Raw genomic sequence first — 23,178 nt, 5'->3', positions numbered from 1 at the left:
TGCACGCTCTTAAGGCTGTGCAATTGGGCAATTAGTTGAATTAGTTGAAAGGGGTGTGTTCAAAAAAATAGCAGTGTGGCATTCAATCACTGAGGTCATCAATTTTGTGAAGAAACAGGTGTGAATCAGGTGGCCCCTATTTAAGGATGAAGCCAACACTTGTTGAACATGCATTTGAAAGCTGAGGAAAATGGGTCGTTCAAGACATTGTTCAGAAGAACAGCGTACTTTGATTAAAAAGTTGATTAGAGAGGGGAAAACCTATAAAGAGGTGCAAAAAATGATAGGCTGTTCAGCTAAAATGATCTCCAATGCCTTAAAATGGAGAGCAAAACCAGAGAGACGTGGAAGAAAACGGAAGACAACCATCAAAATGGATAGAAGAATAACCAGAATGGCAAAGGCTCAGCCAATGATCACCTCCAGGATGATCAAAGACAGTCTGGAGTTACCTGTAAGTACTGTGACAGTTAGAAGACGTCTGTGTGAAGCTAATCTATTTTCAAGAATCCCCCGCAAAGTCCCTCTGTTAAAAAAAAGGCATGTGCAGAAGAGGTTACAATTTGCCAAAGAACACATCAACTGGCCTAAAGAGAAATGGAGGAACATTTTGTGGACTGATGAGAGTAAAATTGTTCTTTTTGGCTCCAAGGGCCACAGGCAGTTTGTGAGACGACCCCCAAACTCTGAATTCAAGCCACAGTACACAGTGAAGACAGTGAAGCATGGAGGTGCAAGCATCATGATATGGGCATGTTTCTCCTACTATGGTGTTGGGCCTATTTATCACATACCAGGGATCATGGATCAGTTTGCATATGTTAAAATACTTGAAGAGGTCATGTTGCCCTATGCTGAAGAGGACATGCCCTTGAAATGGTTGTTTCAACAAGACAATGACCCAAAACACACTAGTAAACGGGCAAAGTCTTGGTTCCAAACCAACAAAATTAATGTTATGGAGTGGCCAGCCCAATCTCCAGACCTTAATCCAATTGAGAACTTGTGGGGTGATATCAAAAATGCTGTTTCTGAAGCAAAACCAAGAAATGTGAATGAATTGTGGAATGTTGTTAAAGAATCATGGAGTGGAATAACAGCTGAGAGGTGCCACAAGTTGGTTGACTCCATGCCACACAGATGTCAAGCAGTTTTAAAAAACTGTGGTCATACAACTAATATTAGTTTAGTGATTCACAGGATTGCTAAATCCCAGAAAAAAAAAAAAAAGTTTGTACAGTCAAAGGTAGACACTGCTATTTTTTTGAACACACCCCTTTCAACTAATTGCCCAATTGCACAGCCTTAAGAGCGTGCATATCATGAATGCTGGGTCTTGTTTGTTTTCTGAGAATCTACTGAACCTACTGGTAACTTGTTTGCCACGTAGCAATAAAAAATATACTAAAAACCTTGATTATTCTGGTTAGTCACATTGTACTGCTATTATTTTGAACAATACTGTATATGCCACTGGACAAAGCCTGTGCAGTCTCTTATTTTCCTGGGATGCAAAAGATGGAGGAGAAAATGGCTGCAATAACTTAACTTGAGAGCAGAAAGTAGTGGAAACCATGTACATCAGGTACATAATCTAATTTTAGTCAGACAAATACCTTAACCAAACCAGGAGCAAAATCCTGGTGCAAACCCACCATTGTGTTTGAGAAATATCAGGGCCATTAAAATTCCATGAAGCCAAGATTTTACTTGATTACTGTACTTAAGTATTATTCTGGGGGATTTGTACTTTACTCAACTATAATTTAAACTGACTACTTGTACTTTTACTTGATTACATTTCTGAAGAAACAACTGCACTTTTTACTTCTTACAATTTTAGTTCATCTTGAAAAGTACATTATATTTTAATTTTATCTTATGCACATTAAATATGGTTAACAGAAGCTCAAACGTGTGTCTGACGTGAGAACTTAAAATGCATCAAACACACACATTTCTACTTCAGTTATGACTTTCATCAGGTAAGTGTCTGGCTTCAGAAGTTCACCATCAAATCTGAGGAAGTATATTTAGGTAGCAAAGTTGATTTCCCGTCCAAAAAAGTTTATTCATTATTTGTTCTGTTTTGATAGAGCCATTAGCTATGTAATATATTAGCTGAATGCACAAAATTGAGTGCAAATAAAATCAGTGATGAGAATATAAATACAATTAATACTTTTGTGGGATTTTTTTATGAAATGTTACAAATCTCCCCAAAATTGTTTAAATAAACAATATATGCTAAATTAGTTATAATTCATGTTTAGTGATGTTCTTACCAGGTGGTGGATAAGTTGTGTTTAAATATGTCATTATATGAATCATTAAGTGGGAATTGGGACTGTCGGTGAATATATATATATATATATATATATATATATATATATATATATATATATATATATATATATATATATTAATTTTAATAAATGCTTTTCTCATTAATTAATCTAATTAGTCACAAATAATTATTTATCAATGACTTTCTTTCTTCACATGAACACAAGCAGAGATGTTTAGTCCATATAATGAAAGAGGACAGGAGCACTTCAGAAACCACACAGTGAACATGATGGTCAAGATACAAATATTGGGATTTGTATTTTTCTTACATATCGTTTCACTTAAGAAGACAGTGGTTCATTAACAGGGGTTGCATGAGTTACTGTCATATTCTCTGGGTGTATAGTTTTTGAAGTGCCATTTATGCATGTCCCATACACTTGCATTATATAAAGATAATTTTTTTTCAAAACACAGAAATAATTCACCAAAATGATGAGAACCATAAAAGACCCTTCTAGATCCATCTGGACCTACTTGAGTTACGCAACACCTCTATGTTCAAAATAAATCGCACAACATGTTTAACTAGAATTATTTGTCATGTGGTCTTTAATCTGTAGTTTGTCTCTGTGGCATTTTTCTCTGTTCAGAAGATTCGTTTAATTGCATTTGAAGAGTTTTTGTTGCATAGAGGATATGTTTGTCACATACCTGTTAAGGACTGTTTAACAATAACATGGCAGACCGCTGGATAAAAATGTCAATTTTTCTATTTTCCTCTTCTGTTTGTTTTTATTACCATATTTCCACTGGACTGTCACCAGAGCTAGAGCTCACGAGCCAGATAGACTTCTCAGCTGAACCTCGTTCACTGACTGTCTGTTCGCTTTGCTTCTTACATCCAGCGTGTATCTCTGAGCACATCAACTGTGGATGTATATGATCTGCATTTGTGCTCTCTCATTGGCTCTGCTGAATGATGAATTCACAAATCAGGAAAAAGAAGCTGAGCAGCCTTATGTAATACCACATGCTGATTCAGGGCCCATTCAGGTGGGTTCTCGAAGGCCCTCTGCACCGTCCCCTGCTCCTCCTCTTTTCTGTCTGTGTACTGTCAAACATGTCAAAGCTCATGTTTGACAGCAGCTTATTTTAACAGCATGTCTTTTGCTGAGAAGTTTCTCTTTAGCATCTTGCATTTTATTCCACTTATTCCAAGGAACAGAACCACACAAAACCAGGCTTTTGACCCAGTGCTCTGTGAGCCAATTCTGTCAGGAGGCCCCTTATTGAGTTTCATGCCCTCCTTGCAAATGGAGTAGGTACATTGCTGATGTTGCTCCGTTCACACAGGACATGGCTGGTCCAGTCAAGTGCAAAGCAATCTTGTGCTGCTGTACTCAAGTCTGTGATCAGCCAAGCGAAAGGCATTTTCACACAAGAATGACACTTACATTGATTAGAGCTGTTGGGTGATTGACTATACAAATAAACAAGAAATTGGAGCTATCTTTTTACAGATTGCTGAAAACTAAAGAAAACAGATGGACATAGATTGTTGCAATTTGCAGAAACAACTGGAATCCAGGGACTCAAACATGGATGTGCATTTGCCATTTCATATCATATATACTGAATTTTGCAGTATTTGAATTTTGAGTTTAAAACAGTTTAAAAGTTTTGATAAAATATACTGAAACAACCAAGAAAAAAGAAAATGGTGTCCTTATCTCTTTAATTTTGCCAACAAATACTATCTTGATATATGACAAGGAATCAAGTCAAGTCACCTTTTTTGTATAACGCTTTATACAACACTGATTTAAAGCAGTCAAAGCAGCTTTAAAGTGTCAAACAGGAAATTGGTTTGTCAACTAACAATGAGTCATTTTCCCAGCTAAAGTCAGTTCATTGATGTTTCAGTGATGTGAGCAGGAGCAAAGCTGAAAGAACTAATATGGTCATACTTCCAGGTTCTAGTAAGAACTCTAGCTGCTGCATTTTGGACTAGCTGTAGTTTGTTTACTAAGCGTGCAGAACAACCACCCAATAAAGCATTACAATAGTCTAACCTTGAAGTCATAAATGCATGGATTAACCTGTCTGCATTTGACATTGAGAGCATAGGCCATAATTTAGATATATTTTTGAGTTGGAAAAATGCAGTTTTACAGATTCTAGAAACATGGTTTTGAAGGGAAAGATTGCTATCAAATAGCACACATAGGTTCCTAACTGATGATGAAGAATTAGACAGTATTCTAGGTTATAACATGCCTAGGTTTTTGGTCCAATAATTAAAACCTCTGTTTTATCAGAAATTACCAGGAAATTACTAGTCATCCAGTTTTTATATCAACTATGCATTCAAAATTTGTATGCTTCAGTGGGCTGTGAAGAAATATAGAGCTGAGAATCATCAGCATAACAGTGAAAGCTAACACCATGTTTCCTGATGGTATCTCCCAAGGGTAACATATAAAGCGTGAAAAGCAATGGTCCTAGTACCGAGCCTTGAGGTACTCCATACTATACTTGTGATTGATATGATATCTATGATATTTACTGCTATGAATTGATGATGGTCAGATAAATACCATGACTTTGCTATTCCACTAATGCCACCCTTATTTTGTAGTCTTTTCAAAATAATGTTGTGGTCAGTAGTGTCGAACGCAGCACTAAGATCCAATAGCACTAACAGAGAGATACAACCATGATTAGATGATAAGAGCAGATCATTTGTAACTCTGATTAATGTAGTATCAGTGCTATGATACAGTAACTCCTGACTGGAAATTCTCACAGATACAATGTCTCTCTAAGGAGAAACAAAGCTGTGAGGATAGTGCTTACTGAAGTTTTGAGATCGTTCTGTAATTAAATAATAATCCAGAGTTAAGTTTTGTTTTTTAAAGAGAGGCTTAATAACAGCCAGTTTGAAGGTTTTGGGGAAATATCCTTATGACAATGACAAATGAATAATATTCAGAATAGGATCTGTGACTTCTGGAAGTACCTCTTTTAGATTAGACTGAATAGGCTATTAAAAGAGGTGCTCTAGAAAAAGAGGTGCTTATTAAAATGTCAAATTGATTGCGCTTCTCAGTACACATTGTTTCAAAGCAGCTTTACATAAAATCAAAATTCTATTTCAGCAGAGCAAACTTGATTCAAACTATTTTAATTATTATCTTTCCACCTTATAAGGTGTGGCCATTTGAATATCTTCCAGTGCTATCTGCTTGCAGTTATTTTAGCTTTTTTTTTACGTACTTCTAGCAGCTGTCTCAATAATTCACTAATAAATAACTAAATAAATAATAGCACTGAAAAGCAAGTTTTTTTTGTTCCTAAGAAAACTAAATAATGAAACCAGTTGCCAGTTGCTGTGTTTAGGGTAAGAGGTTGGTTAGAATATAATATATGTATACACTGAACAAAATTATAAAAGCAACACTTTTGTTTTTGCCCTCATTTTCCTTGAGCTAATCTCCAAGATCTAGGACCTTTTCTATGTACACAAAAGGCCTATTTCTCTCAAATATTGTTCACAAATCTGTCTAAATCTGTATTAGTGAGCACTTCTCCATTGGCGAGATAATCCACCCACCTTACCTGTGTCATATGAAGATGCTGATTAGAGAGCATGATTATTGCACAGGTGAGCCTTAGGCTGGCCACAATAAAAGGCCACTCTAAAATCTGCAGTTTTATCACACAGCTCAATGCCACAGATGTCACAAGTTTTGAGGAAGCATGTTATTTGCATGCTGACTGCAGGAATTTCCACCAGAGATGTTGCCTGTGAATTCAATGTTCTTTTCTCTACCATAAGTCGTCTCCAAAGGGGTTTCGGAGAATTTGTCAGTACATCCAACCAGTCTCACAACTGCAGACCATGTATAACCACACCAGCCCAGAACCTCCACATCCAGCATCTTCACCTCCAAGATCATCTGATATCAGCTGCTGCAACAATTGGTTTGATAACCAAAGAATTTCTGCACAAACTGTCAGAAACCGTCTCAGGGAAGCTCATCTGCATGCTCTTCATCCTCATTGGCAGATGAGCAGATCGCCTATAAGTCCTAATATTAACATTATGTTGTAAAAATAACAAAGCTTATTCTACATGAAATTATGAGTTTAATCCCATTGATTAAAAACTTGCTATCAAATGCTCACTCTACTCTTCATCTTCAGCACGATCAGCTCTAAACAGAAATGCAGAACATTAATAACTACTGTCATATAGGCTAACCTTATAATGAGAGCACTATTGTAAAAATTGTGAATTGTTAGGGTTTTGCTGACGTTTAGTGTTAACTATCTTTTAATCAAAACATTATTTACCCCGTTTGTATCTGCGAGGCATTTGTTACACATTTTCCCTGTGTTAACTTTCCCTGTGTAATTTTGCCCCCAAACATATGATTCGACTATTAGTCGGATACCAGCAAGAATCGAAAATTCAAATACAGAATTTGAATAGAATAAAATAGAACCATCAGTACTTGGACAAATGTGGAGGTTATAAGATGTTCTTTTGAAATCAAAGTCAATTTTCACAAACCCCAACCTTGGAAAAAAGGTTTTGGAACCCTGTTCCAAAAAATTCTTAGTTAAAATTCTTAGTTATATACACAGTGCATTAAACATTACATGATGCTAGGGGTTCCCAAACTTGTGAAAGGGATAACTGAATTTTTAGGTTGAGTGTATGAAGCTGAGGTTGATACTGAGATGAAAACATCTAATTAAAGGAAATCTGTAAGTAACCAGTTTATTTATCTGTAATATATGCTGAATGGCTAGAGTAGACTGTGATGTTTGAAAGAGCTCCTGTATTAAAGAGGAAAGCATTCTTCCTTAACTGTGACCTAATTCTGTGCGCAATGTTGACCTAGAAATGTCAGTGATTCATATCTTACCATTGATGTTTAGGCTTCTGTTTAGCCAGTGCACATTTACAAACTGTATATTTTGTCATATATTTTATTTACAATCTTGTGTGTGCATGACTTTTTATAACCTTTTGGTTTCAAGTATGCGCTCATTCTCTGTGTGATGCTAAAAGGTAATATGATGAAATGGTAGCTGGTGGGTTGGAGGCACGCTAAATTGTAGTGGTCTGGTGATCACCTATCACGGATTTCTGATTGTTTGCATCTACTTAACTGCTGTAAATATATTTATTTATTTATTATTTACATGTAAATATACAAATAGACATTATTGTTGTAATTGCATCAGCAGTGTCACAGTGTCTGGTTTGTGTTCCCTGGGTAACCACTAGATGTCCTCCTTCCCCACGGTGTCTATCACTTCCTGAACCACATTCCCCAGGATCTCTGTCTGCTCATTGCACTCAGCTGTCACTAATCACTAATCATTGCACTCAGCCCATTCCCCGTTAGCGTTTGTCATTTCCCTGTGTATTTATACCCTGTCTGTCTTAGCATGTGTCACGGAGTCCTTGTGTAGTATTCACGACCATTCTAGTCTTGTTCCTGCCGTGTGTTTTCTTGTCTGTTTATGATTGTTTGGATTGCTACTTTGGTTTTGACCCTGCCTGGACTGATTACGATTTGGATTACCCCTAAATAAAGAAAAACCTGTAGTGATGGCAAAATGAGGCTTCCTGAACCACTGAGACCTCGCAGCCCATTGCTTCACCAAAAGGTTCATTACTCAAAGCTTCATTCATTATTGCTCACTAGTGACACCTAGCTACTGTGCAAAGAAATAGCAGACCAATAAAAACATACTGAATCAATGACCTGAGCAGACATTTGTCCATTACCTGGGTATCAAATAAAATATGTTTCTCTGTCTGTCTGAATTTACTTGTGCAGAGACAACTGTCACACACAGTTCATTCATTATTCATAAATTGTTTGGATAGTGACAGTAGGAACAACAAAAGTGAGACTGTGTTGAATGTCGTTCTTATGGTGGAGGGAGTGTAATAACGCAAATTACAACAGAAAAGTGTGGGGGGGGAAGGTTAAGAATTGTTTTGTGCAGTAAACTGTTACTAGTTTTAGTGCAGTGTTGTGCTTATGGGACTATGGATTCAGAGGAACAAACTGCAACACTGGGTGGGTGAAGGAAGGATCACACATTCTTTTTATTGAGGAACATATTTTGTTCAAGTGTGTTGGGCCTTAGACGATTCCTACTTTTGGACAGAACCTCTCCAGCCTTGGAAAGATCCTTTCGCATGGAACAGAGGATATGGGGGAACAAAAAAATGTCAGCTGGTATAAATGAGGATACAGATGTTTATGTTGAGCCCAGTATATTAGTGGATCCTCAGATCTTGTGAGATTCACTTTGGATAAATATTGATTTGATTGATAAAGATTGTTAGTAGTCTGTGCATGCTCGTGCAGTGCTCGATGATGCCTGAGCATGGAGGAGGTGTTATTGTTGTATGTCAGCTCCTTTAGGCATTTCACCTAGAAACATAAACAAATAGACATGAAATATAATACAGCCTTATAGTGAGTATTATTATTAGATCAAGACAATAACAATAATAATAATAATACACATACTTTATTGTGACCAACCATTTCAAAAAACTCCCAGACAGATAAGGATTTCCTCTTTCTTGCTGGCTCCATTACAAGGAAGAAGGAAGAGGTCACAAAAAGCAAACAAATCCAAAAGGACAATCCAGATCAAAAAGCAGTCCAGTCTAAATCCAAAAACAAAACAAATCAATCCAAAAAATCTTATCTAATTAATATAAAAATACTATAATATAACTACTTTAATTAATAATAACAATATACTATAACTAATATAACCTGATATAATCTAATAATATACAGCCCTAACACATATGGACACAATAACGATGACGACACAATTATCTAACTCTAACTCTGACTTGCTGACTCTACTACAACTGATTCATCTACTCCAGACAACACCCACAAGGTGGCGTGAGTTTCGAACTCCCTTTATCCGCAAACGACACTCAGACCGAACCGATGACGCGTCCACACAAACCGAGGCCTCGTTTCTCATCAGTCACGTGATTTCCATGTCAACAACACAAGCCTCGAATCGCGGCTTCATCTGGCACGCCCCTTTTTTCTCGACACAAGCTCCAACGCCTGGGTTCAAATGTCACATCACTACATACCTGCATTTGGATTTCTCTCGCTGTGTTTTCCTGTGTCCTGGTCGTGACAGAAGGACTCCGTCACACACGAGATCCAGAGGTATGTCTGTTGATGTTTCTTCCCCAGCCACAGAGCGGGAGAGAAGGAATCAGTTTGAGGGAACCCGCCTGGCGTGCTTCGCGGGACCAGGGGAGGTCGCCGAGCAGTGAGTGGTCGAGAGGAGGCTCAGCATCGCTCTCCACCATGGCCCCCCTTCGACCCGGGGCTCGTGTGGGACGCATAAGAGCCGCCATCAGAGACTGTTCACGTCACGTCTGCTGAGCCAGCGCCACAGTAGAAGATGGCCGCCAGCCCATTGCCACTGCACAAGATGGCCACCGGTCCAGAGTCATGGCACAAGATGGCTGCTTGTCCAGCGCCTCTGCACAGAATGACAGCCACAGTTGACCCTCCAGAGTAATGTCAGGCTACTGTTGACCCTCCAGAGTCGAGTCAGGCTCCTGTGGACCCTCCAGAGTCGAGTCAGGTTCCCGTGGACCCTCTAGAGTCGAGTCAGGTGCTCGTGGACCGTCTAGAGGCAGGGTCAGTCATCGCTGACCTTCCAGAGTCAGGGCTAGTCACCGTTGACCTTCCAGAGTCAGGGCTAGTCACCGTTGACCTTCCAGAGTCAGGGCTAGTCACCGTTGACCTTCTAGTGTCAGGGCTAGTCACCGTTGACCTTCCAGAGTCAGGGCTAGTCACCGTTGACCTTCCAGAGTCAGGGCTAGTCACCGTTGACCCTCCAGAGTCAGGGCTAGACACCGTTGACCCTCCGGAGTCAAGTCAAGTCCCTGGTGAAATTCACGGGCAAAGTCCAGTCACCAGTATTCTTCATGAGCAAGGTCAAGTCACCGGCTATCTTCATGGGCAAAGGCAAGCCACCATTGATCTTCATGAACAAATTCAAGTCACCAATGATCTTCAAGGGCAAAGTCCAGTCACCAGTATTATTCATGAATAAGGTCAAGTCACCATCGATCTCCATGGGCAAGGTCAAGTCACCAGTGTTCTTCATGGGCAAAGGCAAGTCACCATTGATTTTCATGAACAAATGCAAGTCACCAATGATCTTCATGAACAAATGCAAGTCACCAATGATCTTCATGAACAAATGCAAGTCACCAATGATCTTCATGAACAAATGCAAGTCACCCATGTTCTTAATGAGCAGAGTCAGGCCACCAATGATCGTCATGAGCTGAGTCAAGTCAGCATTGATCTTCTGGAATCCAGTCTAAACACCATGGGATTACCAGAGTCTCTCCACGTCTCTGTGGAACTACCAGAACCTCCCCACGTCTCTGCTGAACTACCGGAGTCTCTCCACACCACTGCTGAACTGCCAGAGCCTCTCCAACTACTAGAGCCTCTCCTCGGCCAGGCTGATCTACCAGAGTCTTTCCTCGCCTCTTCGGAACTTCCAGAGCCTTGTCACTTCTCAGTCCAACTCTCTGAGCGCCCGACTGATCCTGTCATGGCCACGGAGGCTACCCTTAACTTGTTCATGTTCTCTGTTTCAGACTTGCCCAACCAGACTTGCTCTCATGTCAGTCCGATCCAACTATGGTGGTCTTCTGCGCCGCCCTGGTGGGCTTCAGTCCTGACCACACGGTTGTGGTGGTCTTCTGCTCTGCCCTGGGGGCTTCCGTCCTGTTCACACGGTCGTGGTGGTCTTCTGCTCCGCCCTGGGGGGCTTCCATCCCAACCACATGGTTGTGGTGGTCTTCTGCTCTGCCCTGGGGGGCTTCCGTCCTGACCACACGATTGTGGTGGTCTTCTGCTCCGCCCTGGGGGGGCTTACGTCCCCACCACACGGTTGTGGTGGTCTTCTGCTCTGCCCTGGGGGGGCTTCCGTCCCAACCACATGGTTGTGGTGGTCTTCTGCTCTGCCCTGGGGGGCTTCCGTCCTGACCACACGATTGTGGTGGTCTTCTGCTCCGCCCTGGGGGGGCTTACGTCCCCACCACACGGTTGTGGTGGTCTTCTGCTCTGCCCTGGGGGGGCTTCCGTCCCGACCACATGGTTGTGGTGGTCTTCTGCTCTGCCCTGGGGGGCTTCCGTCCCCACCACACGGTTGTGGTGGTCTTCTGCTCTGCCCTGGGGGGGCTTCCGTCCCGACCACATGGTTGTGGTGGTCTTCTGCTCTGCCCTGGGGGGCTTCCGTCGCAACCACATGGACGTGATGGTCTTCTGCTCTGCCCTGGAATCCTGCCCAATTGGCACTGTCCTGGGTCCCTGAACGCCCTGACCCACCCTGATCTCCTGTTGTGTTCTTGTTGTTTTTTTGGTTGTTTGTTCACTTCCTGTCCCTGTTCCCCTCTATGAGCCTTGCCCCCGTCCCTCCCCCTCATCCTCCGCCGGTCCACCTCCCATTCCCCGTTAGCGTTTGTCATTTCCCTGTGTATTTATACCCTGTCTATCTTAGTATGTGTCACTGAGTCCTTGTGTAGTATTCACGACCATACTAGTCTTGTTCCTGCCGTGTGTTTTCTTGTCTGTTTATGATTGTTTGGATTGCTACTTTGGTTTTGACCCTGCCTGGACTGATTACGATTTGTACGATATCTCTCGCTGTGTTTTCCTGTGTCCTGATCGTGACACAGAGTTTTTTATTTATTTATTTTTTTTAAGAAATCAATCAAGAATACGATTTTGGGCAAAGCATGTTGCCATCAAGACAGACTAGCTGTAACATGATGGTTTGGTGTGATAGTAACACAAGCAGCAGCTGAATTATAAATTCCTCCTTTAAACCAGAGTTACCCAAATGCTTCAGGAGGATAAGAACAATCCCCACTTCCTAACTGTACTAACAAACATTTTCAATGTTTTTTTTTTTAATAAAAATTAAATGTACATTTTAATAATTTTAATTCGTTTTATGAATTTATTTATTTTTATTGTATGTTTGGATGGGATGTCCTCTCGTGGCCAATTGAGGATAAACACTGACAATTTATAAGGCCATTGAAGAGCAATGTTTTTAATTCTTAAACTCTATGTTGTATTATATTATATTATACTATTATATTATATTATATTATATTATATTATATTATATTATATTATATTATATTATATTATATTATAATATTTATGTGTGCTGCACTTACATTCTAAAGTGCATTTGTGATATACTTGGTGAACAAAATGAGTTATTGCGCTCGGTAGATGTATAGTGAGTCAACACCACCATGGTGCTGAAAGCTTCCTGGGATTCAGTCGGCTCCCACTCTTCACATGGTAACTGACGTGCAGGGTTTGAAAACTGATGCTTTATACTGAGAAAAAAAGAATAAAAATCCATTACTGTTTCTCGTCAAGAGTTACCGCGGTAAACCACAATGACTGTGCTGAAGAAGGAATACTAAAAGGTTTCTGGCTGGATTGCCAGCAGTTATACACCCAGTATAAAGCTTAATAGGACATGTGAGATTTTCTGCTCTAGTTTTCAAGCAGAACACGACCAATGTGAATCTTTAACACAATATGAGCGCGAATCCCTCTTTAGGGTATTTATCTCATGTCACCACAAGCGAGTGTTGGAAGTAAATGTTGCGTAGGCTATATATATAAATATATGGGTTAGATACATTAGAGGCGTGTATGTGCGCGTCCAGTAGTTGCTGAATCTGTGTCCCCTCCCCTCCCATCCGAACTCGAGCGCAATGAATGCGCAGGAGAGAGAGAGAGAGAGAGAGAATGAGAGAGTGATGATGGCGGAGGAAGATCGGCGCTGAGCGGATCTTTATATAATTGCGTCCACTGCATTTATTGTAATTATAAATCATAATCGGCCTGCTCGCTAGATCCAACCATGGGTAACGAGGCGAGCCTGGAGGGCGGTGAAGGCGCCACTATGGTGGGGATGTCGGTTTCAGCACCACGGAGCTCTGGACAGCTCCTGAAGCCCGTCAATGGCGCAGCGGCCGGCGCTGGAGCAGCCCTCGAACCCTCGAACGCGGGGATGAGCAGGTAACGCTAAGGGTCGCTTTTCTGCCAGCTTATTTTACAGCATAAGATGAACGCCCATCGTGTCTGCGTGTGTGCATGTGTTTTCCTCCTCGAATAAGATCTACGATTTGACAGCGAGAAGCCGTGTGATTGATTGTGAGCTGAACAGAGGATGCTCATTGCTTGGTGATGCTGGGATGCTTGTTTCTAGGCTACGATCTCTGCTCACGAACACAAGTCTGTTCCCTGCGGTTGGGAATTAAAGACGGGGTTTCTGATGTGCTGAGGTCGTCAGATCAGAGAGATCGCACACACCTGAGCCTCAAGATGACAAACTGAGAAACCAAGAGGATGCTGAGAGAGAGAGAGAGAGAGAGAGAGAGAGAGAGAGAGAGAGAGAGAATTGTAAATGATCGTGTGAATGAATAGTGCTCACGTGCGTTTGAATATTTTCTCCTCCAAGAACTACAAACACAGCGTAATATTTGATGTTGGTTGTTCGTAAAATCATCAGTCGTCGCTCCCTTTGAGATTTGCCATGTGTGCTATAGAAATCTGAATATATAGTGAAGAATTAAACAGTTATCTATCCTCACTTAGGCTACACCTGAATGATTTAAAACACACGATTTCATTTCTTAAGATTATTTCTGAAGTATTTCTGAATGAGTTGTGACTCATGCACAGATATCACAGACAGCGAGTATTGCTTCCTTTCTGCAAATGGCTGTGTGGTATGTGATAGAGGGTAAGAGTCGTAACAACTGTAAGTGCTTTTACATGAAGAATTGATGGCACTGCAATACAGGCACAGCAGCTCATTCATCCGTTCATCAGCAGCTCGACGGAGGAGTGACTCATATTTACATCTGCTCTCTGTTGTCAGATGCTAAGAATAGGATGGGAAATTACTGTGACACAGCATCACTCACTAACACGGAACATCAGTGTTTTTATTCCGTCGTCGATGGCGTGGAGAAGTGTTGATTTTCCTTCGCACTCGAGCGATCCCTTCACACGCACGCGCGCGCATGCTTCATTCATTCCGCTCGCTCCCGTTTTTATGGTGATGGACCTTGAAACTAGTTTAAAGGCTTGCGTTTATTCGAAATTATAAAGTAATCTTTTTTATAAACTATATTTGTATTGTATTTAAATTATGACAGTTGTATTCCTGTAATCAGCAATTAAAAAATCAGTCCATTAGGCATTTTAATTCAATTTTAATTACGTTATTATAAGCCATTTATTTATATTGTAATACAATTGCTTTTAACATTTGATAAATGCTGTCACTGAATATGGTATTGTCAAGGATTATTACAATGGCACATATGAAGTTTCATGTAAATACACCAGTGAGTTGCAGAGACTTGCTGTTGTCTTTCCATCAAATTAAATGTTAGATCTGTTATAGTCAAAATGGTACGATGATGATCCAAGCCAAATTTGGTGGAGATCCAGTGAACCCTTTAGAACGTACACTGTTTATGTCAAATTCACCGTCATACCCATAGTGCACTGCTTGAAGAGACAGACATTTTGTAGTGCGGTCTGAAACCTAGCGAACACTACCGAGTGCACTCATTCAGACCCATAACTCACCACAATGCTGAGTGTTAACCAGTGTACACTAGAGAATGCCAAGAATTCGCTCACTCTTTCTCATTTAATATTTTAAGTGGACAAATTGTGGGGTGACGGGAACTGACAATGGAATGGCAAAGGGCCCTGGAGATAATGGATTATGAGATACTGACAAACCATTTTCTTAAGCAAATACGACTGAGATGTGTTATGCTAGTGCTATTCAACTTCATTTAATTAAATATTTAATCTGTCAAACAGGCAATTTTTTTTCCAGAATAAATGAGAAGAAATTCCTATTTAATTAACTGAGTATCCTAAGTGCAGTATGTTAGCTACTGCCAGATTCATCTGAATGTCACGCAGTAATACTGTAATGCATATGTGTGTGATCCTTTCACTGCAACTTATAAAATCTAAAGCTGTATATGAGCCTCTGTTTAAAAGACTTTTACTTTACATGATAGATCTGTGTAAAGATACCTTACCTTTCGAGTGTGAAATGCAAGCAGTTGTCATGGTAACACACACTGTGGGCTGCCTGTGCTAGCGAGTGACAGTGTCCTGCATCTGAGGCGTTTACTGGATAAATACTGCATCAGAGTGTCTTCACACTAAGTGCAAAGAGCCCACCTTGATGGCGGAGGCTAATTACTGTACACTAACTCTGCCCACCATTGCCCAGTATTATGGAGAGTAAAGACGCCCGAATTAGATTTTGGCGTGACAAACATAACTTTGAATCTGCCTTTTCCGGGTTCCCATTCTTCTCCCTATTGCCACTGCATGCAAGTGTTGTGTGTGTGTGTGTGTGTGTATTATAGTGAAGGAAATTGAAAATAAAGAGTCTAACAATTTTTTTATAGATGTGTAACTAAAATCTCATTGATCAGATGGACTGGTATATCGACTGTGACATATGAAGCTCATTTTGTCACAAAACCATAGCTCCCTTTCTGCTCCTTTGAGAATCTGGTGCGTTTTCTAATTAATATTGAATGCTATAATAGCTTCTGCTATAGTGTATGCTATGCTAAATTACAAATATTTTAAGATTGTAGAGCTTGCTTTATTGTGATTTTATAGTTTTTTCACTCTGTTATAGAGTGTAGCACAGCTGAACTAAATTCATGTCACAGGAAACTAAAATAAAATATAAATATAATTTGATGGGTAGTATATAAAGGCATCCCTGATTGCTCAATGACATGCTGAGGCTGCAAAAAATATGCAAGTGCTGTCCAGAATGTATCCATGTTATATGAAAAACACAAGATGAGAGATACGATACGATGGAAACAGCTCACTCTGTGGACAACTGCTGATCGGCAGCTTCTTCACGACAATGCGTCCATGCTTCACGTCTTGTGCAAAGTTTATTAGTGGCTTATTGCTTTTCCCAAAACCAAATTCACCTTTGAAAGGGAAGGGATTTCAGACTGTCAGTAAGATTCAGAAAAATAGAATGAAGCAGCCAATGGCGATTCCAACCAAGGATTTTTCAGTATGTTTTGAACAGTGGAAGGTCCCAAGGTGCAAGGTGCATTTGTCCTGTGTACAATGTTTCTTCTATCTTCTTCGATAAATGAATGTCTCTGATTTTCATATTACATGGTTGGATACCTTCCGGACTCATTTTGTCTTTCGTGGTGAATGCCTTCAGCAGTCATGCATGATAAACAGGCATGATTCTCATGAACGAGCTTGACAAGCAGCACAACTGCACATACCGTGTACAGCCGTGATCTCCAATCCTCAGGCCCACAGCTCTACCTCAGACACACTCCGTTCAGTTAACAGAGCTTTCTCCTAATGAACTGATGATCTAAACAAGACTCACCAGGACCAGGAGCGAAACGCCCTCAATACTTTGTTTGATGTATACGCTTACTGTACTATGATTGCTGGATAAAATTATCTGTTATTCTATCAAATAATAAGGGCGAAGGCTTTATATCGTGTATGGCGTGTAATATTCATAACCACTGATAGGAGAACATCATTGTGCCCCGAAACCCCCTCAGCATCATTCACATGCATTCAAACATGGCATGCCAAGATTTGAGTCTTGGTCGGAGCAGGTCTTCTAAAAGAGAAACTTGGAGCTGTGTTATAACCTAAAGTAAGGGTTTAGCACATAGACAGCAGACTCCATTTTATGCGAGTAAGACTGTACACCAGCGTTAGAGTTGCTGGTTGAGAAACTACAGATGATGTTCTCCAGATACTGGAGACTGTAGTCTCATTAAGTGCATGTGTACAGAGGTGGCAGCTCAAGCTGTGTGAGAGGAAAGCCAAGCGTAATAAGCAGCTGGTGTTTGGGCAAGACTAAAGGCTGGACCCAGCAGACATTCACATTTAGTCATTTCACAGACGCTTTTATCCAAAACAACTCACAAATCAGGAGCAACACAAGCGATTTAACAGTACACAGTTTCAAGTTATGACAGTAGGCTACAGTAGAAGACAAGCTAGAGAACAAGTAAACTGCTCTTTCATGAATATTTCCATCTAAAGTACTCTACAACTGAAGGCACCGCTTCCTAAAGCTTTGCTGCATTTTATTATTCATTTAACTGAATGGTATTTTTTCCCTTAGTAAGATACACTCACATGAGATATAATTTGAAAGCATTACAACTACATTATATAACATTTTACAATAAGACTGCAATAATTTTGCTAAATTAAATCAGCAAAAACGCAAAATTGTTTGTGTCTGCAATCCCGATGGCTCCAACAATAACTGGTTACAGAATTTGCCTTATTTTATTAGCTAACACTGCATTTTATTTACCTCATAAGTCATATTTCAGAGCTGGGTGTTTTGCACCGATAAGGCCAATATTTCATCTCCATAAATAGAGGTTGTATATTACTGTGAACCACTGAGTTTAGAAAAACAAACAATATTACTACTTCTGTTGATGCACTGAGCAGCCATGTTGGATTCTGAATTCATGGTACAGTTCATCTGAGTTTCCTGAAGTTCCTATTGGGAACTTGTAATTTCTGACTTCTGAATACAAATGGAGCGCAGCCTTAGATCCTCCCCTGAATGAGCTGTACATGGCCTGCTATGTTAATATACTCACTTGAACAACTAATGGAAACAAAACAATGTCTCATTTAAATGGTCAACAATCAAAACAATCAAAACGTTCTGTTGTTGTGTGTAAGAATTAATATAAGAATGTTCATTTACTCCAGGGAGTTATATTTGAAGGGAATATGGTGGGGAAAAAAATAGGCAAATACTTATGTTATGATAACCATTTTACATCAGATGGCTTTGTAAAAAGGGGTCAATATTAGGCAGGATTTACTTTAAAGTTATACTTAATACAAATCAATATCAACTGTCCATAAGCCAGCTTCATATCCAGAAGATATATTGCACTTTATACTTTGTGCATGTCTGCAGTTGAGTCTGTGAATGTGCTTATCAGTACAGTGCATGGCTAATGTTGCTAAAATTACCATGGTCTCTAATTGGGGACAAACCAGAGCTATATTATCATTTTAATGCTTGGAAGTTTTAAGATTTTGTGTATGTTTCAAATGATCTGAACTAGAGAATAACAAAGTTATTCAAAGGCTTGAGCGCTATGTGTCCTTCCCACCCATATGGCAATATATATATTAATTAATTCATTAATTAACATTATTTATTTTTTGTGCCCAAACTATATTTGAAATATATGTTAAATATAAGTTGCATTGGAACCTTAATTAAATACAATACATTGTATTGGCCTGAAATATATAGAAGACAATATATATATATATATATATATATATATATATATATATATATATATATATATATATATATATATATATATATATTTTAATGCTTTTAAAAATAAATATTTATATATTTAAAATATATTTTAGAAAATAAAATTTGCCAAAATTATTATAAAAGTATATATTTATGTAAATATATTTTGAAACATATTTTAGCAAATATATTTATTGGCCTTTATATATACATATATAAAGATTTATAAATATATTTAAAAAAATGCACTGTAAAAAATATACAGAAAATAAACACCCCCCTCCCAGTCATTATAAATTGTATGTAAAAATATATATTTATGTTTTACATTAATTTTTTTTTTACATTTACAGTATCAATAAAATAACAATACCTGTAAAATGTACAATTTGGCTGTTATTTTATGTATTATATCATCATGTATGCATTACAGTAATCTAATTTATTATACAGAACAATACTGTATTATTTATAGAGTATGTTTTCTGTTTTCTTAAATTGCATAGAACAAATGTACAATTACAAAAATAATGGTGTTAGTAATTTATGAAATCACCATCAGATGGTGTAAATGGCACCATGACTGACACTGTTAAAGCAATGGCTGCGTCTGAAACCACAAACTCAATGAGTAGCTACTTAAAGGAATATTCGTCATTAATTTTGTCATTAATCACTCACCATGTTGTTTCAAAGCCGTAATAGCCGCACCATACCGATTGGTTCAACCGTAACATTACGAAGCCATGAGAATACTTCTTGTACGCAAATAAAACAAAAATAACAACTTTATTAAAGAATTTGTCTCCACTGTGTCTCTCCGCATCACTGCAGCGCCATTTTGGAGAATATGAGCTGAATATATATATATATATTGATTCTAGGAAAAAAAGCTGTGGGGGTGCTATTGTCTATCTTGGGGGTCCTGAAGCTCCTGCTAACCCATGCTGCGGATTATTACCATCTTCAGCATTACAGACATTGATGCACAAACAGGGAAATGTTTTATGTATTTATAGTATAAAGAATGAATAAACCAACTTTAATATAAATAAACAATAAAATATAAAAAAAACTTTAAATATAATATGCATTCACAATAAACTATTCTAAAATGTATTTACATCACTCGACAGAAAGGTTTTTACCGGTTTTAATAAAAAGTAGATTAATAACAGTCATAATAAACATATTTCCGGTATGTGCATCAGGCTTGCACATTACTGTCAACCTGCTCATCAGAATCTTCAGTAATCCTCAGCAAACTTGGACAGTTGTTTGAACCGGCTCAGTCGGTTCAGATGCTAGCCAATTGCTATCATGCAGCAGCAGAAAACTAATATGATTGACTGTTGTCACTATGACGTTCGCGTCAGCACCAAGCTTCAGAAACGCCCTTCATCAAGCGTCGACACCCTATGTGAATGTACAAACCCGATTGGGACACTGTACAAATTGTGAGTAAAAAAGGAATGGAATAATTTACAAATCTCATACATTTATATTTTATTCATAATAGAATATAGATAACATATCAAATGTTGTAAGTGAGACATTTTGAAATGTCATGCCAAATATTGACTCATTTTGGATTTCATGAGAGCTACACATTCCAAAAAAGTTGGGACAGGTAGCAATAAGAGGCCGGAAAAGTTAAATGTACAAATAAAGAACAGCTGGAGGACCAATTTGCAACTTATTAGGTCAATTGGCAACATGATTGGGTATAAAAAGAGCCTCTCTGAGTGACAGTGTCTCCCAGAAGTCAAGATGGGCAGAGGATCACCAATTCCCCCAATGCTACGGCAAAAAACAGTGGAGCAATATCAGAAAGTAGCTTCTTAGAGAAAAAAATCAGTTTGAAGTTATCATCATCATCTACAGTGCATAATATCATCCAAAGATTCAGAGAATCTGGAATAATCTCTGTGTGTAAGGGTCAAGGCTGGAAAACCATACTGGATGCCCGTGATCTTCAGCTCTTAGACGCACTGCATCACATACAGGAATGATACAGTAATGGAAATCACAACATGGGCTCAGGAATACTTCCAGAAAACATTGTCGGGGAACAATACACCGTGCCATTCGCTGTCAAAAAAGAAGCCATATCTAAACATGACCCAGTAGCGCATGCGTTTTCTCTGGGCCAAGGCTAGTTCTAGAACAACATATGCTCCCATCCAGAAGTTGTCTCTTTCAGTGAAGAACTTGCATTTTCCAACATGACAATTCCAGACCACATACTGCATCAATTACAACATCATGGCTGTGTAGGAGGAAGATCCTGGTATTGAGATGGCCAGCCATATTTGTATTACACAAAAATGGAACAACATTCCTATTCAACATTCCTACTCCTAAACTTGAGCAACTTGTCTCCTCAGTCCCCAGACATTTGCAGACTGTTATAAAAAGAACAGGGGATGCCACACAGTGCTAAACATGGCCATGTCCCAACTTTTTTGAGATGTGTTGATGCCATGATATTTAAAATCAACTTATTCTTCCCTTAAAATGATAGATGAATTCTGTTTTTATTAACAATTTGTACCATGTCCCAAATTTTTTGGAATCGGGTTTGTATTGTTACTCATGAAGATATACACAGGTCACTCCTTAGTATACTGTTTTTTAAAGCGTTATATGATGTATGTGTGTCGTTTTCTTTATGTTTTCTGATTAAAAGCCATCATAAAGCCATTTTAAAGTGGGTAAGCAAATAATAATAATAACCATCTGCAGGGAACCCCAGACCAATACAATTAGTGCAACCTCCTCTATTTTAAAACCCACGAACCGCCACTGAAGCAAAGGGAAGTGGAGTTATCACAAACTCAGTGATGGATATCTTTTTTATTGATGCTAATAATGCTCAAATAAAATATAAAGTTTTGTGTCCAACAAGCTATTGTGTCAGGTAAAGACCATAGAATACTTAGTATGTGTGAACTGTATACACATGTGATTTTTGGGCTACCTTTTGGTTTGTAACTTCACCAATCATTAGTAAACCACAGTAGATGACATTGTTATTTAGAGCTGGTATTCCTGCAAACAAGCCCAAACACAACATAACAATGTGTACATCTTGACATAAACCTACAAGAACAAGACTGGGAAATGGGAACCAGGAATCTAAGAAGCGCTTGGTAAGGTAGCTAGTCTAAAAAATACTGAGCATGTGAAGCCAAGGGGGAGCAGAGAACCAGGATGACACAGACGAAGCAGGAAGCCCACCAGGGTGGAGCAGATGGAACTGGAACCCACCAGGGTGGAGCAGAAGACCACCAAAGCAGGACAGAAGGCCTCCATCGTGGAGCAGACAGAGCAGGATCCCACCACAGAAAAGGAACAAAGGACCACCAGGCGAGAGCAGAAGACCAGCACGAAGGAGCACAGTGATCAGTAACCCACAGCAAGGACTGGGGCCTGGGTAAAACTGAAACACAGGAGACAGACGGTCTCAAGGACCGGGCTTATTAACAGTCTCTTTGGGCATGACTGACACTGCTAAATGTTCACTGTTGGTCTCCTTGAGAGTGACTGGACAGACAGACAGTTCAAAGTTGGAAGCACTGGCAAAAACTGAGTGGGCTGACAGATCACAATGGGATGCACTGGATGACACTAGATGGGTAAGACAGACAGATGGTTGAAAATCAGACACTTTAGTAGAAACCAGAAAAGCAGACAATTCAGAACAGGATGTACTGGAAGAGATAGGGTGAACAGACTGTTCAAAACCAAGAGTATTGACCGGAAATGAACTGACAAATAACTCATGGACTCATACGGGGCAGACAGATAGTACAATAACATAATTGTCAATAAGATTAGAACAGACATTTGATTCAATCTCAGGCTCATCGAGTGAAATGAAACTGGCAACTAAAGCAGATTCCTGGGTTGATTCTGGATAGACTGATAGTTCATAGGCAGCCACTGGACTGATAGACATTTCTCTGAGTGAAACTAAACGAGCAGACAATTCACAGCAAAACTCCTTCCTTAATACAGGACAAACAGACAGTTCAAAATCAAACTCACTGACTGAACCTGAATAGACAGAGGGTTAACTAATGGTCTCAATGACAGGGTTAACAGGGCAGACACAAAATTCTTTTTAGGTTTCCATGGCAATGACAAATATGGATGAAAGTTCCTGAACGGCCCTTGTAGCCACAGCAGGACAGTCAGGAAGTTCACAGGCAACGTCCATGGGGGTAATAGACAAGGCTGAGAGTTTAGAGGCAGCATCCTCAGCTGGATCAGGGCAGGACAATAGTTTGTAAATGTTCTCCACAGCTGTGACAGAACAGGCAGGAAACCTAGAGATGGCCTCCATAGCCGTTACAGGACAGGACAAGAGTTCACAGGTCA

The 23,178-nt window shown here is 39.4% G+C and overlaps 1 protein-coding gene across 3 annotated transcripts in view; it reads left to right on the top strand.

Annotated features, from left to right (window-relative positions):
• Positions 1-13,156: 13,156 nt before the first annotated feature.
• LOC128019169 (protein bassoon-like) overlaps positions 13,157-23,178 on the top strand; it is a 59,968-nt gene continuing 49,946 nt past the window's right edge. For all 3 annotated transcript variants that reach the window (XM_052605225.1, XM_052605224.1, XM_052605222.1), the window contains exon 1: positions 13,157-13,445. In XM_052605225.1, the coding sequence (XP_052461185.1) occupies positions 13,288-13,445 (158 nt within the window). In that variant the 5' untranslated portion in view covers positions 13,157-13,287. The remainder of the gene's footprint in view (positions 13,446-23,178) is intronic.

Source organism: Carassius gibelio, chromosome A8, assembly GCF_023724105.1.
Source record: "Carassius gibelio isolate Cgi1373 ecotype wild population from Czech Republic chromosome A8, carGib1.2-hapl.c, whole genome shotgun sequence".
Lineage (NCBI taxonomy): Eukaryota > Metazoa > Chordata > Actinopteri > Cypriniformes > Cyprinidae > Carassius > Carassius gibelio.
This window is presented reverse-complemented; position numbering and strand designations above follow the sequence as displayed.